General features: G+C 36.7%; 1 protein-coding gene across 6 annotated transcripts in view; it reads left to right on the top strand.

Moving 5' to 3' along the window:
• Positions 1-223: 223 nt before the first annotated feature.
• The window catches only part of IFT88 (intraflagellar transport 88), a 44,665-nt gene continuing 27,740 nt past the window's right edge, over positions 224-17,148 (top strand). For 2 of the 6 annotated variants that reach the window (XM_027743381.2, XM_027743384.2), the window contains exons 1-15: positions 758-1,121; positions 1,230-1,323; positions 2,279-2,341; positions 3,092-3,148; positions 4,291-4,344; positions 4,639-4,708; positions 4,785-4,854; positions 5,847-5,937; positions 7,328-7,432; positions 8,518-8,620; positions 9,259-9,373; positions 9,473-9,704; positions 10,398-10,468; positions 11,138-11,224; positions 13,810-13,909. In XM_027743381.2, coding sequence (XP_027599182.1) covers positions 1,096-1,121; positions 1,230-1,323; positions 2,279-2,341; positions 3,092-3,148; positions 4,291-4,344; positions 4,639-4,708; positions 4,785-4,854; positions 5,847-5,937; positions 7,328-7,432; positions 8,518-8,620; positions 9,259-9,373; positions 9,473-9,704; positions 10,398-10,468; positions 11,138-11,224; positions 13,810-13,909 — 1,338 coding nt within the window. In that variant the 5' untranslated portion in view covers positions 758-1,095. The other 4 variants (XM_027743383.2, XM_039378668.1, XM_039378667.1 and 1 more) reach the window with 4 other exon arrangements.

Genomic DNA, 17,148 nt, shown 5'->3' with positions numbered 1-17,148 from the left:
CTTAAACGCTTGAAGGACCATTTCTTCCTGTTTAATTTGCAGAAACGAGGCGAGGGCGAGCTCTTTCCCCACCTCCCCGAGGTTAAGCACGCCCAGGCCGAGGCGGGGGAGCAGCGCTGTCCCTCACGGCAGGCCCCGCCCACCCGGGGGCCGCGGCGTCGGCTGCGCCCGGCCGCGGTGCATGCGGGGACCGCCGCCGTGTCCCGGAGCAACGCCGCCGGGCCGCCATCGGGGCGCGGGCAGCGGGCCTCTCTGTGCTCGGGGCCGCTCGCCCTCTGCCGCCCTCGCCAAGGCGAAGCCACCCCGGGCACATCACCGCCCCGGGCACATCGCCGCTCCCCTCCTCGGGCGCGGGCTGAGGGAGCCCGCACAAGGAGCAGTTCGGCCGCGGTGGCTCCGCGCACGACGGGGAAGCGGCGGGGGACATCCTCCTCCTCCTCCTCCTGCTGCTGCTGCCGGAGGGGAGCCGTGCGCTTCATCCTGGTTGGGGCTCGCTTGCTGAAGGGCACGTACTTCATGTTACTGATGAAATCAAACGCTGCCTTCTTAAGATTTTTATGAAAATAGGAAGCCAGGCAAAGAGAGACCTCCTTAGTGTCTGCGCTCCGTGAGGGAGAGGCCACCAGGCGAATGCAGCCGTATTAGACAGTGGAGTGTTTGTGAAGAAAGACTTTGGAACCTGGGCTTGTTTAATGCTGGCATTTAAAAACCTTTTTGACTCTTCCATCTATATGCAACATTCTTCGTGTATGATAGATTCTTCATATATGATAGATTCTATTTACGACATTCTTCCTATCTTCGTTTCTGTTTAATACCTTTGGCTATGCTGATATAAGGACATATGAAGGAAGGAAGATTTGAAGCTAGGGGAGATACCTTTCATTAGACTTAACTACTATGGTTTGGCCTAATAAAGACAAACTTTAGAATATGAAAGAGTTATCTTAAACCTGAATTAGCTGACAATGGAAAGGTACTATTGGAAAAGTAGTAATACAGTTAGTTGTTATAATCGTTTAGTTTTAATGATGAATATCTTTTAAACAGTTTTCATAACTGGTATAAGTACAAAACAAAATATAATTCTGTGAAATGGTGCCATTTAATACTGTTTATAGGTGAGTCCTAGCTCTTTTGAACTTGTAAACCTTACATTTGTATTTTACATTTTTAAAGATTTATATAAAACCACCAGGGTAACATTTGGCATGTTAAATGTTTCACAGGAAAATGATGCAAAATGTCCATCTGGCTCCTGAGAACGATGAAGATGATCTCTATTCTGGCTACAATGATTATAATCCCATGTTTGATACAGAGGTAAAAATATTTACTATTTTCCACCTTTCCCATAGATAGAATTATAATTTAGAAGTACAAGATAAGAACTTGTGTGCAACTTTACTACTGCTTTGAAGTGAAATGTACTTTATTTAGCAAGAAACATAAAAAGCTTCACCAAGATTTTTTTGAATAGTTAATTCTTTGATAGTTTTCTATTCCAGGAAAGTAGTTGTGTACATCTCAGGAAACCTAATACACTATAGTAGTTAGAATTTATGAAGTATAAAATCTTAGTTATTTGTAGGCACATTCAGTGTGGTGTTTCCCAGATTACGTGCAGGAGTACATTTTCTAACAAAAGAGGCTACTCATTGGCCAATAGGTCATTGATCTCTTGCTGAGCTGCTGCTGCTGGAACTCACAGTGAAATGGAATACTATAGGTCTCTGTGCAATCTGGGATGTCTTAAGATAGCCCTGCAGACCACTTTCTGGTAACTGCTGGTATGGTGGAATTGGAACAACAGTGGGCTCATTTGATCCAAACCCACTAGACGTGGCATCCTGTGTGAAATCCCAATGCCAAATTCATAGGAGTTGCAGCATGACCTGAGAGACATGAGATGTCTTAATGTATTGGGATGGCAGGTCTTAATGTTAAAATTTAGAAATAGCGTGAGTAGTAAACATTTGGATGGAGATAAAATTTCATATTTTATCACTTCAGCACTGCTTCCTCAGTATGTTTTTACTTTTCAGAGAATAATGAGTTTTTACATTTCCTAGTCTAAAATACCAAAAAAGATAGACGAATACTGTCGTTGTAATTTAATGTCAGTAAAACCTGTTCTTCAGTTATCTTCAGGTCAAGTATTTTGGGAAGAATTACTGTGTTTTTACCTTTCTGCTTTTAGTAGTCTGAAGTTTCTGGAATTATGGCTTTGGGTGTTGTCATTTTAAAAGGGTTGATGTTTTTATTTTATCTTTTCTAGGATTTAGAAAACGATGTAGCTTTTCAACAGGCAGCAAGAACAAGTCATGGAAGAAGACCCCCTGTAAGTACCTTTGAAAATACATTGCAGTAATGTAGAGCTTCTCTAGAGCCTTAGCTCAAACTTTGGCACTGATACAAACTTGAGAATCTCTTACCTTTTTTTTTTTGTCTACTACTAACATGAAGATACAGACTTTAGTTATGCATATGAAAAATAAGTAAAAAATTAGCAGAGCCTGATTAACTTCATTGCATTCTGGAGTTAATCTAGAACAACAAGGAACTTTGGTTGAAAATGCGTCTTCCTGTTTGATAAAATGAGGTAAAGCCTCGTTCAAGAACAAAATTATACATTCACAAAGGACTTTGTTTAATATTCCAAACATAGAATTACTGGCTCTGATGTACCGTTACAAGGTTGAAATATATACTAGACAGTGGGATTTAGAAAATCATGTGCTATTGTTCTGGTAACTTTTTCCTCCATATTAATGTAACTGACATCAATTCCCTTATTTTCGTCTAGCTTTGACTTAATCTTACATCAGTTTTCAAAACCAAATATGAAGTTGGTACCTGCACTTTAGAAGTACTTACTGAATGCCTAAAGAGGAGCTGGAACTGTCTGATTGTTACTTCTTTGCCAGAATAATCTGCTTCTACAATGAGAATTCTTTCTGTAGCAGTTGAAGCATTATATCTGTGAAATCACTACAGAACTTATATAGAAAGACTAATAATTGACACATACGGTTGTTAATTGGTGAGGATTTTCTTTTTTGGTTCTTTTTTTTTTTTTTTTCCCATTCAGGTGACAGCCAAAATTCCTGGCTCAGCAAGTTCAAGACCTTTAGCTACTGGATTTGGGGTAGGTTTTTGTTCTATTGTATCCCTAATGAAAATGGTATTTACCAAAAATTAAATGTAACATTTAATTCCTCGCACAAAGTGAGATTATTTTCTTTTTTCTCCCAAACCATACTGTAAATCTACTTCCATACTTCATAAGGCATTAGAATCCAAGGAAATAACCAGATTCTCTTGCAGGGGAAACTGAATAGCTTGTTATTTTGGCTTGGGAAAATTTTTCTGGAAGTCTGAGTTGTTTATCCGCAATAACAGAGCTAGAATTTCCAAGGCATTGTCCACAGTACTGTATCTTTTGCTCCACAGATTTGCTTCTCCTACACAATAATCCTTGCTAAGGTACATTAATCCTTAGCAGTAAAAATAAAAAACAATCATGGTGTATGTGGATAGTGAATATAATAGTAAAACATCGGCCTTTGAGTGGGAAGTAGGGGAATACTTTTTCATGGCCTGAAACCCTTAATTTTTGTCCGTTTGTATTGTATATTTGTAGCAAGATTTAGCACTTACTAATAAATGTTTCACATTTGTTTCTTTACATTTTTAACCTTCTGCAGGAAGACAGTATGTGTCATTCAGGAAACGGAAGAGATATCCGTTGGCAGTTAAAAAGTGTGTCTGTATTTATGATAAAATAAATCTGCATGAAAGTAAAACTTAAGAATTAATTCGGGGACAGATTTTATCAGCTCTACTCAGAATTTTACTGAAGTATCTTGTGTAAATCACTTGTTCAATTTGAAGATAGTAATTTCAATAATTTAATAATGGAAAGCACTGCTGCCTCAGATAATTTTCTGAGGGAACTCCACAACATTTGCACTAGCCTGCAAGTTTTACCTCAAGTGCTAAGAGAGAAACGGCAGGCAAATTCCCTCAAGTTCCCTCTTTTTAAAAGAGCTGACAGAAGTATCCAAATACATAAAAAAAACCTTATTGCAAATTTGTGCTAACAGAAGTGTTCAACATCTTTAAGTCTGCCAGGCACTGGCAGTATGTTGTTTATGAATAACATAAATGGGAACTTTGCTATGAACTTATGTGAGAGCTCAACTTTTAAACCTCAGCGTTGAGAAGACTGTACTTAGGCTTCTTATGCTTTCTGACTGCCAGTTTCAAACAATTTACTTATTTTTGTAGCCAAAGACAACTTTACCTTCATCTATGGGAAGACCAATGACAGGAGGTATACAGGTAAAGATTCAATATGTATATTTTATATTCATTTGGAACAATAAAGTTTTCTGATAAGTGTTTGATACAAGTATTTTTAAAAGATTGTAATATTTAAGTAATAAAAGCATTTAAAAAAATGTTTTCAGTTTAGTGAGGTGGTAACTAATTTTTGTATTTAAAGGTTTTGTAGTATATAATTATATATAAATAATAAAATATATAAAATTATATATCTGTAAGTACATATAATGATGTCTGTATTGTCCACCATATAATTTTTAGTAAGTCTATTTTAATATATCTTCTTCTTTGTTTGAGGATGGGGTTTCTCGACCAATGACAGCAGTGCAAGCTGCAGGTTATACTAAGGCAGCTATGAGAGGTATGGTTTGTAGAAACTGCCAGCTGCCCCAGGGAGATGTTATTTTACAATTTTCAGTACGCCGTTAATTTTGCAGGTTCTTCATTTGATCCTCTTGGCCAAGCAAGAGGTCCTGCTCCACCTCTGGAAAAGAAAAATTCAGACAGGTTTGTTCAGTTTTGCATTAAATTATCTCAAAGCATTAACAGCAACCGAAAGCCAACCATTCATAGAGTTCAAAAACATCCAGGCAGTTACAAAACCTTGAGAGGCCAAACTCTTAACTTTGTGGAATAATGCCACAAACAGTATGCATGTGGTTAGCTGACTTGCTGGAGCACTTGCATTGACTTTCAGGAACATTTGATTTCAGTGATTTCTAGTTCTGAATAGCTCAGCAGCCTGGATGTAGGTGTTGTCACACAAATGCTGTTATATAGAACTGTGGAGGATCATGGAAGTGTGTGTGACAGGCAAGGAACACCATGATTCTTGCAGCTCTCTGGGAAGAACTTGAGGGAATTTGCCTGCCGTTTCTCTCTTAGCACTTGAGGTAAAACTTGCAGGCTAGTGCAAATGTTGTGGAGTTCCCTCAGAAAATGTTGTTGAGCTTTACGATGCAAAAGTTATGTTCCCCAAATGTAACTATGTAGGAATAGGGAATCCTACTGGAATGCTCAATTATTTAGCAGACGAAAAAATCTAGATGAATAACAACTTTTTGTTATATCTGCATGTGCAAGCAGTACTTTGGAGTTATCTGTGTAAATAAAGGTTCAATTAATTGCTTTTAATGTGATATTTCATTTCACTAGGTGTTTGACTTGAAACACCTTATCTGTTGTTCTGTTGTTACTTCTCCTTAACAAGCTGAGTTAATGAAATTTACCTGTCTGTATTGTTCTCTTAAGAGGATTTATGTTTTCTTAGGTCTCTGTTCTCAAATTGAAAGTGCGAATGTGATATCTTTGGAGGATCTTCTTTGGGCATAGTTTCTTGTGATATTTTCATTGATGGGAAAACCAGTTAGTTGCGACGTGTGATACATCACTGTGCTGTTTTATTGAGTAGTGTGTAAAAGAATTGAATTATATGTAAAAGCTTAGTGCTTGCAGTTATGTTACTAATGTTAATCCTTTTATTGTTATTTTTGTTTTAGTCCAGAAGAAAAGTTGAGGCAGTTGGAAAAAAAAGTGAATGAACTGGTTGAAGAAAGCTGTGTTGCCAACAGCTGTGGAGACTTGAAATTGGTAATTTTTCTAGATTTCACTTTTGCTGTTGTGCGAAGAACAATTTGTATAGATAAGTGTTTCGTCTGTTATAGAGGGTACTAGAGCAATGTTGTGCCAGTGAATAGTGGCTAAGTAACAGGCTCTCACCCATTTGATTTACATCTAGTGTAGATGTAGTTGGAGAGCTCAAGCTGTTTGGACAAATTAGCACTTTTAATAAATGTGGTCTTTCTGTTTGACACAAAGGAATATTTTTCTATGCTACTCCGATTCAGACAATTTCAAATATCTCTGTAGGTCTTATGAAATGTGGTGGGTACAGCATCATTTAATCTTACTTCAGCTGTCTTAATGTACTGGATCTGTTGGTAGATTATCTTTTTTTAGATGTCTTTTGTTTTTGCTTTGAGATCTAGAATTCATTCAGCTCTCAGGAGATGAGCTAACTTGTTTTGTTAATTTTTCTTGAGCTCCTTGCATGTATGTTCTAGAATATTCTTTTTTTCTTGATGTCAAAGGGTTGTTTCTTATGTAGATTATATCAGACTATTCCAGGGGTCCTCTAGAATGTTTGTGTTAGTTTCTGGTAAGTCCAGCAGAATATCCATTTTTCTGCAAAAGCCATCAAAGTGACCAACTCATTATCTATAGAAGAGTCAAGTTGGATTTGCCTTCTGTCATAAGGGATAATAATCAAGCTGTATCTTGAAGTACTTCCTTCACTGCTGGCTGCCAAATCGCTACCTGGAGTGGTAACCATTACTTTCTTAATGATTGTACCCTTGTGAAGGCATACAGGACTGCTAATGGCACTTCCTAGACCCAGAGCATTAGTTGTGCAAAGGGTCTTGACACCAGTCTGCAGAGAATTATAATTGGGTATGTCCATGTGACATAACCACTGTGGATAGATAAAAAGGGAAAGCAGTTTACCAGCATCAAGAATTAGTAAAGGTGTATGTACAGAATACATTTGTGTGGTTGTAACCTGCATGTTTATTTCTTGCCTTCACTTACTTCCTTCCAACACTTTCCTGCACTGAGCTTCTGCAATAAGAAAACATGCCAAACCTAATTGCTCCCTCTTTTTTTTCTTTTAACCATTTCTGTGCACTTTCTGTGATTAATACAAGTAGAATAATCTTCTAGGATCATGATAATGTAGTGATTATGGCATATGCATGTGTGTGACTGTACTTCTCTAAAATTATACAGCTAAGTAGACTGTTTAGTGCTAAGTAACACCTTTTTGTGGGTTATAGTGCCATTTTTCAGGCATTTGGTACAGTCTATGCATCTAAAGAAAATAGACATGAGTATATTCTCTTCATACTTTTTTTGAGTATACTTTTGTCATCTTGGGTCAGTAAGAGTCAAGGCACTGTTAAATTCTAGCATTTTGTTTAAGGCTCTGGAAAAAGCAAAAGAGGCTGGAAGACAGGAAAGAGAATTGTTGAGACAACGTGAACAAATTACTCCTCCAGAAAATATCAACTTAGACCTCACTTACTCAGTAAGTGCTTAGAAATGTTCAGTGATTGAAATGTTGCTAAAAACCGCCCTGAACAGATATTTCAGTGTTTCCTGAAGTGTGTGTGTTGTAATGCTCCTAGCAGGGTACCAGAGGAGATCCATTTATGTCACTGAGTCTATTACCATGTAATCTCAAGTACCAGAGAAACCATGTACTCAATGTTAAGTGGAGAAGGATGCCCATGAATATCTACTCCAGCTATCTACTCACATGCAAAACTTGCATATCAAAACGTAACAGATATAAACCCTGTACTTCAGAAATAAGTAGTCTAGAAAATGTGACATGCCAAGAGAAGAAAACAGGAAAGATCAGATGCTGTCTTTAAATTAAACCATAAAGTGACAGAGAATGTATTACATGAAATAGAATACAGTAATATTCTTGAATCTTAAATCAGATATCTAGATTTACATTCTGGTTTTCAAATTAATAGTAGACTTTTTTAAAAAAAAGGGTACAAGGTGTATAAAAATACTTGAGGTGTGTTTAAAGTTGTACCCTGGGTAGTGCTGTAGAGACAACTATTAACAGTTAAATTAGGCAGACCTAATAGTTTATTTTACTGTGAAGGTCAGGGTAAAGCTGGGGAAAAAATGTGGAGGTGTTTTACCTGACACCAGCAGAACTGCTGTGTTCCAAACAGCAGTTTGGAAAAATTCTGTCTTTCTAAACTGAGTGACCTCAGGCAATGGGACCGTTTTCCACATGTTGGGAGCCATAAATTACACACAGTTTCTGAGAATGGACTTGTACGAATATTTATTAATAACTTTGTATTATAACATTGTGTTTACTTGGATTTAAGTCTCACTTAGTATGACTTTGAATGGTAGTTATTTATGTACAAAATAAAATAATTACCTAGAATAAATATCTTTTAAACTTGTTTCCTCTATGTCCATATGCAAGAACAAAGGAACATTAAAGATGGGAAGCTTAAAACTGGTACAAACAGGACTTCCAAAGTAAAATTAATTTCAAATTATCTATTATGAATTCAAGTTTATTACTGTTGAGAGGACAATATATTTTGTTGTACCTATAATTCCAATTTTCTATAGGTTCTTCTCAATCTGGCCAGTCAGTATGCTGCTAATGAAATGTATGCTGAAGCACTGACTACTTACCAAGTCATAGTGAAGAATAAGATGTTCACCAGTGGAGGTAGGTTATACTCCAGAGTGGATTAAAATTGATAGTTAGGCATTCAAAATGAGGGCTGCATCTGTATGGTGTTGATTCATAGAGATCTCAGCCGTCAGAGTCAGCTGGTCAGAGTGGGCAACAGATACCCACAGTCTCTGACTTGGAGAGCCAAACCACATTAGGTTACACCAACTCATGAAGTCTTTTCTTTACATAGACAAAGCTAAACATAAAGACAAATCTATAATTTTCTCATGCCACACACACTATGTTGTCTATTCTAATACTAATTTTTTCTCTTTTGATTTGGCTTTTCCCTCCTGAAAGATTCTTTTAGTATTTTGCACATCTTTGAGACAACCACAGTGCACTTTTCTTAGAGATGTTGATTTGCAGCTGTTTTTCTGGAGAGCACTGTAAATAATCTCTACCTCATCCCTCAGTTCATAGTCAAAATCAGAATACATCTTACATGGTAGTTCTTTCCTAGGTTTCATCCGTACTTCATCTTCTCCTGGGTGAAGGCAGTTCAGTGCAGTGCTGCTTTAAAGGGACACTGGTATCCTGTAATGAAGACAAATTTATTAGGAAGTTGTTCTACTGTGCCACTTTGAAACAATTTAAAAATCTTGTAACTCATTGACTTCTTTTGATAGGTATACTGAAGGTAAATATGGGAAATATATATTTAAAACAACGGAACTATTCCAAAGCTATCAAATTCTACCGTATGGCTCTAGACCAGATTACTAGTGCCCACAAAGAGATGAGGTGAGTTTCTTCTAGGAGGCCTGCTTATGAAACACAAGATTTGGATACAATATGATTTGAGAGTTAAAAATATAACCTAATCCTGATTTCTTTACTTAGGATGAAAATAATGGAAAATATTGGAGTTGCATTTATTAAAACTGGCCAATACGTTGATGCCATTTCTTCATTTGAAGATATAATGAGCATATCCCCCAACCTGAAGGCAGGCTTCAACTTGATCCTATGTTATTTTGCTGTTGGAAATGGTGAGCAAATGAAGAAAGCCTTCAAAAAACTGATTGCAGTTCCTTTGGAAGTAGATTTTGATGACAAATACATTTCATTAAATGTAAGTTTGAAAAAAAGAAACTGTCTTTACATAGTAAATTGGGAGAAAGAGGGAGATATATGTAATGCTTGGAAAGTACTGAATATGTAAATCAATGTGTACTTAGATATCTAAAATAACTTTTTTTTTACCAACATGATTTTAGTGTGGCACTACTGCTCAGAAGTGTAAAATAATGGAAGAAAATGCAAAGCCTTTCTTCTCAAAAGATATGATGTACATAAAATCCACACCATTGTCTTTTGAATTTAATTATTAGTTCTTTTAGAGCTAGCTAGAAAGATAGAAATCCTAAGATGATCATGTGAGTTATTGTAATGAGAAGGTAACACAAGTCCTTCTCTGCTGAATGCAGTTCAGCAAATGCTTATTTTTAAGCATGAGAATATTCTCACTCTGCAGCCTTCCCAGTCTGATATACATGACACGATCTACATCCATTAACAACCCTAACGTGAGCTGTGACAACATATATGAGCAGAAAAACAGGATTGAAGTAGTTGTAATGCCAAATTTCAGATTTTACAGTTAGAAAACTACTTTAAACTGAAGCTAGCTTTTTCAAATGTGGAAAGTAAGTGAAATTATAGACTATGTATTCTGCATCAATTTATGTTTGCAGTCATATCGTCTATAAGATAATTAAAATGTTTGTATACTGGCATAATTTGCAGTTATTCTGTCCCCCTTCAGGATGATCTACATACCAATCTACTGCTCGAAGCCATTAAAAATGACAGTATAAGTCAAATGGAACGTGAGAGGTAATGATGGAATCTATTCTTTTTTGACTGTGGTGCCTGGATTTTAGCTCCTGAAAGGATTATCGGACTCTCACCTGTCCACAGCTCTTGTTACGAAAGTGTCATAATTCTTAGGAAAGAACAAACTCAGAAGAACCAGTTGGATCACTCAGTTTAGTGTACTGCACTAAAGTAGAATATCTGCCCCAAATGATCTAGGTTACGTTGCTTAAAACTTGCAGCATTAGAGTTTTTTTAAAAATACAACTACAGTGTGCGGTGAAAGGAAAATAGAAAAAACTGATACAGGGCAAGATACAGGGCAGTGTCAAGATACAGGTAGCAGGGGACTGGTTAGACTGACTTCTGAGATTGTCCTGAGTGCAGGAAGAAGCAAGAACAAGATTTGTTGTGTTTTTTTTTTTCTATACATGTTTTTGAAATGATGACATAGAATGGTTTGGGTTGAAAGGGACCTTAAGGATCATCCAGTTCCAACCCCTCTGCCATGGGCAGGGACACCTTCCACTAGACCAAGTTGCTCCAAGTCCCACCAAGCTGGCCTTGAACACTTCCAGGAATGGGACATCCACAACTTCTCTGGGGCCACCAGTGCCCCACCACCCTTGCAGTGAAGAATTTCTTTAATATTTTTATGTTGTGTTTTTGTTTGGTTTTCTTTTTCCTTAGGAAATCCATGGCAGAGGAATACATCATGACAGCTGCTAAACTCATTGCACCAGTAATTGAGACATCTTTTGCAGTAGGCTATGACTGGTAAGAGTCAAACGGGGCTTCTTTTTTTCTAAACTGTATGTGAGTGTCTTGTGCTGGTTATGAAACTAGATTCACAAACATAAACAGCCTGGGAAACACGATCTGCCCCACATCTCCAATGTAGTATCCAGGCTGTTTACAGTTTGCCTCCATAATCCTATGGAGAAGAACAAAACAAAGCATTAGAGTCTATCATTGAAACTCAGCTGTTAAATATATATTTTGCACTGTTCTGTGTTCACGCAAAAAGAACTTCCAAAAGCTCAATTGAATTTGAAAATTCAGCTTGAAAACTGAAAAGCTTTTAAAAATCTCAGTAAACAAACGCTATATGGAAGGTGATGATCACTACTCTTTAGTGTAAGTTTGAACATAGCATGATGAAAACTTGGGGTGCCCAAGAAGTTTTCATTACTCCATAGACTCATTATATAAAATACTTAAATCCAAATTTTTATTGGAAAGGTTTATTTGCATTTCATTTAAAAACCTAATATTTTTAAATGTAAATTTAATCTACCATTTCTTAAACATTTTACAAGTATATACAGGGATAGGCTGCTGATACAGTTCACCATTTGAACTTTATTTTTTAGTTTATAGGTTAGCTTATGCTTTCTGTGGTATTTACCAAAGGAGAATACTCTTCTCTTTAAAACAAAATCAAGTAGACACACCTACTGTAATGACAATATAAAAATGATTTGTATAACTTTCCCAAGATGTATTTTAAACTTACTTTTAGTTTTCTATTATAAGGACTTTGATATTTTTATGTATTTTTAGTAACACTGGAAAAATAACATGTACACAAATGAGTGTTGTGTATCTGCAGGCACAAAATTACTAACGTGTTCAGTGTTTGGGTAGTGAAGGACATTTGTTGAGAAAAGAGGACTGTCCTTTACCTGGGGTTTTTGGCCTGTTAGGATTATTTTCAAATTGTGCAGATCCTATAATTATAATTTACAAGGTTGTTTATACTAATATGAAATAATCTCTCACACAGATGTGCTTTGTCTGCTAGGGTCCACAAGGTGGTGTTTGATGGTTTAATAATCATTATAATCTTACAATTTCACTACTTCTGCCATTCTGAATTATCAGAACTTAAACAGTATGTCCTGTGAAAATTAGCTTGCCACTTTAGAATTTGTTAGCATGAGTAAGTCGTTTTTGTTTGCTCTGTGTCTTGTTTTTTTTGTTCAGGAAAATTGGAAAAGGTTGTCAGATACTGTTTTCTTAGTGCTATCCACAGAATACTTGTCATGAAGTAACACACTCTTATATGTGTTCTGGCTAGTTAGACAACTTCTGGTGAGATATGTGGGATTGTTTTGTGTGTATCAGGATAGATCTACTCTCTGTAATTTTAGGCTGAGGTATTTGAGCCCAGTGAAAAAGTTTAACCAGCAGTTTGAGCTTGGTTTTCCAAATGATAAACTTTTTAATGAGTCCTCTGAGTATTAAATGTGCTTTTAATCAGATTAATTGTCTTTAGAGAAATTAAGTGGGGAGAAATAGTCTTTGGATTTCATAGCATGTTACTTAAAACGTGACATAGTCTTGGGACTATTCTGTCATATTCCAAAAAGAACAGTTGGATAGTTAGATCTCATTGCATTTTATAGTTAAAAGATGTTAGCAGTAGCAGTTGAAAACTTTTTTGACTTTGCAAAGACATCTGTAATAAAAGAAGAAATTACTATTATTTAATATAATATTTCCTCCAGCATAAAAGACATTTGTATAGAGACTGTCCATGTGCCAACCCAATTACAGCAGGAGGCAGTTTGTTAAATTAAACTTCTGTTGGCAATATAGCAAACTGTTGGAAGAAAGGAAGTCAGCTCTCCACCAGTTAAAAAAATAGGGGAAGGGATGAAGGAAGCATCCTGCAAGTTGTTCATTGACTGTGCTTAATTACCAACTGCTTGAGAGAACAGTATGTGCATACAATAAATAAAGGTCTTGCTTCATATGATCAGGCAGCTTAAGGTAGACCACATCAAACCCTGGAAGATGGAGTTTGTGAATGAACATCTGAACTGTCTGCTGCATTCTCTTCTGCACTCATTTTGCAGAAGACCCTAAGCCACAAATAACTGGGAGATGACCAGAAAGAGGTTTATTATTATGACTTTATTATTATTATTATGGAGCTCAGGGACACAATCTGCAGTCTCTGCAGTTTGTTCACTAATCTGGTCTACAGGTTTGGTAATATATGCAACAGGAGATGAGGTTCGAAAAACCACCGTATAGAATGTATCCAAAGAAAATAGTTTGAAAAATTGTCTTAGTGAGTTTTTGATATCAAGTATTGCTCAGTGGTGAAAAATAAATTGATATTTAGACAGCTGGCTTAAAAAAAAAAAGAGATAGCAGAGGTACTATTATTAAGGTAAGTTATGGGTATAAATATTTTCTCAAATATTTTTTAATCAGAGTGCTCTTTTCCTTTGTGAAGAAAGATTAGCTAAGAAAAACTGAATTTGGAATGCAAATTAGATGCAAAAGTGTATAACTTAGAGGGGTTTGCACAGGTGCATTTTGTTTATCTTTATGGATCGCTTCTGTTGCAGGTGTGTTGATGCGGTAAAAGCTTCCCACTATGTAGAGTTAGCCAATGACCTGGAAATAAATAAAGCCACTACTTACTTGAGGCAGCAGAATTTTAACCAGGTATAGTAACTTTTCACATTACTGCTTTTACTGTATTTGCAAAGATACCTTTCTGAGCCACAGCATATTTTTTGGTGAGGGAAAGAATGATTTATGCAAACATAATTATTTTTATGCTGATCAGTAAAATAACTTTATAAAAACACTGGCAAGAGATGAGCTTTATCTAAACAAAATTTCTGCCACAGAAGCTGGTGTGAATGCACTTCAAAATCAAGACATCTAGATTTAGTTATCTTCACTGGGTGTCCAAGCTGTCATTACAGTTAGTGGAACTGAGGTTAGTACAGTCAATAGAGCCTAGAAAGCTTGTTGCTAATCAACATGAAGGTGTTTTCATTAATATGAGCTGAATCTTGTTAGGTTGACTGACAAAATATATGCAGCTGCACTTCATATGTATCATTAATGCTTATGCTCTGGTATTCTCACTGTTCCCCACGTACTACAGCTTTTATAGGATTTTACTGTAAACTGTTCTTATACTTTAGTCGGCCCTCCTATTGTTCCATTGAAATACAAATTGAAATTACATTAAGCATCTGCTCAGGAGCTTGGACAGTTCTGCATGTCTTATAAAAATGCTTGCCCCTCTGGAGAGCACAGGGGGCTGGGTGAATCACCAGTACTGGGAAGATATTACAGCAGTTTAAGCCACAGTGTGTATTAGCAAATGAAAAAAGTCATAGAAAAGATACAGTATTAGTACTTCCAGGTAAAAGTATAGCACGTTGCTCAAAATTCAATAGCTTGCAGAAGTTCAGAAGATAGAGCTACCAAAAACATTGTGACTTTATATTTTTTTATCTTGCACATTATTGCATGTTTAATTTTAATTGGTTTGTTGTATTTTTAAATATACACATGAGATAACTTTTGGCTATTTTGAAATGATTTCTGTATATTTATGTAGGTAAGATCTTTCTCTAGCTGGCTGCCCAATCATTAGAAAGATAAATTTCTGCCTGTGAATTTTATGCCAAACTGCCTTCATTTAAAAATTTTCACCAGTTTCTTTTTAATAAGTACAGGAGGCTGTTAACTCTAGCTTTCCTTTTCTATGCATTGCCAATATAGGTGTATAAATTAATACCACAGCTTGCCATGTTTAAGTTTTTGGTATTATCTGAGTGAATGTGCAGCTTTCTGACAGTGTTTTATTTAAAGACAAATGCATTTTTTTGCACTTAATCTTTATGGGTTGTGGCACAATTTATAATACCAGGTTTTCATCGAAATTGTAATGTAATCTTTTATTTGCTTGTGGAAAAGGCTTGGTTTGAAATGTGAGCAGTTGGAAAACAGCTTCATTTGAACAAAAGGAAGCTCAGATATCTGACAGGATTTGATCAGCTTCCTTCTAACATGCACTGGTTGGTACATTCAGTGATAGGAATGCTTAATAAATAAGAAGGAATATCAACCCCCAGTTTTGCACAAGTGGCAAGAAGTATGAGAGATCATATACAGCAAAATTACTGCTGAAGCTGTGAATACCTCCATCATGTTCTAAGGTCCCTCCCCTTCACACATCTTGGACGGGTAGACACAGAGCCACGTGCTTGACTTTAACCCCTTTTACTTCTCATGTTTAAGTTTTTCTAGTTTCCTGAACAGCTCTTCCTCCTCCTGCCTGTCTTGTCCACTTCTCCTTCCCTGAAGATACAGCAAGAGAGTTATACTTTGTTACACTGCATGTCTGAATGTTGTGGTTTAACTGAGCTGCAAACAAGGAACCAGGCAGTCACTTGCTCACTCCCTGCCCTAGTGGCATGGGGGAGAGAATCAGGAGAGTAAAGTGAGAAAACTCGTGGGTAGAGATAAAGGCAATGTAATAGGTAAAGCAAAAGCTGCTCATACAAACATTCACCCCTTCCTTCTTCCCCTTATTTATATACAGAGCATGATGCCATATGATATGGAATATCCCTTTGGTCAATTGGGGTCAGGTCCCAGCTGTGTACCCTCCCAACTCCCTGTGCACCCCCAGCCCACTCACTGGTGGGGTGGGGTGAGAGGCAGAAAAGGCCTTGGCCCTATGTAAGCCCTGTTCAGCAGTAATGAAAATATCCCTGAGTTTCAACACTGTTTCCAACACAAACCCAAAACACAGCCCTATACAAGCTACTATGAAAACAATAACTCTATCCCAGCCAAAACCAGCACACTGATAGCTTTTCTGAGATCAGGAAGCAATTTTGAGAGTTTGGAAAATTTTGGGCAAATCTGGTAGATTTTGAAGGGTGAGAGTGTTATGGGTAGGTAAAGAGTCATACAAACTTAAGAAATTACTATTGTCATGGTAATTCTTTGTGATTTCCAGTTAGTATCCAGTATAGGTTAAAAAGCCCCCTAAAATCAATTTTCAGAAGTAAATGATATACAGAGATCGTTCGTGATGTTTCTGTGTAGTACTTAAATGGAGGGAGAGGGAAGGGTGTTGGAAGTTAGCAGTAAGGGGAGAACTCCTTTTAGTTGGATTATGTGATTATTATTTAACCTGCACTGGAACCACTTAATGGTACAGTGGGACTGCAGAATGGTGATTGCAGAGAGTCATTTTGTTCTAGTAAAACTGCAGCTGCTATTTAAATTCATCCAATCTGCCTGTTGTTCGTATACTTACTAACTCACCACCTGCTCAGCACACCTTTGGCTGAAGAACAAGAATGGAAACTTTTTGAAATACTCAGTTTCAAGGCTTAAAGGGTTTTTTTTGTGTTTAAAAAAAACCAAAACACTAAAATAGATGGGTTCATTGTAATGAATATGTTATTTTAAAACAGTTCTTGCAAATAAAAAATAAAAGAAAATTCAAGAGGAAAATTACCATACTATGTCTGGTTTTGTGTATTAGATATTTTGAGTGTTTTTTAATATCAGAAAAAAACCTTTGAAAATCAATTTAAAACCTAAATTCTGCAGGTTAACCATGCAGCTCCTAAACATCTCTGGCACATCCTGCTTGAGTCAGGCAAGCTGCTTTGAAGTTTAACTTCTGTAAGCAAATAATTTAGGTACATTGGAAGCATGTCACAAAGAATAGTTTGGACAGTCAGTGTTTTGATTGTTGAATCTAACTAATAATTATTGTTGGGATTAAAAAGTTAGAAGTTCTTTAGAAATCTTTAAATGTAGCTGATGAGACAGTGCTGTGTTGCAAGGACAAAAGGAATATTGCTATGGATTTTCATCCTAGGGCTCATAATTGCTGAAAGGGTTCAAGAGACCTGCAACAT

The sequence above is a fragment of the Pipra filicauda genome, unplaced genomic scaffold, assembly GCF_003945595.2.
Source record: "Pipra filicauda isolate LSUMZ 115617 unplaced genomic scaffold, ASM394559v2 scaffold142_size1944046_pilon, whole genome shotgun sequence".
Lineage (NCBI taxonomy): Eukaryota > Metazoa > Chordata > Aves > Passeriformes > Pipridae > Pipra > Pipra filicauda.
Note: the sequence above shows the minus strand (reverse complement) of the source record. Positions and strands in the feature narration are given on the sequence as shown.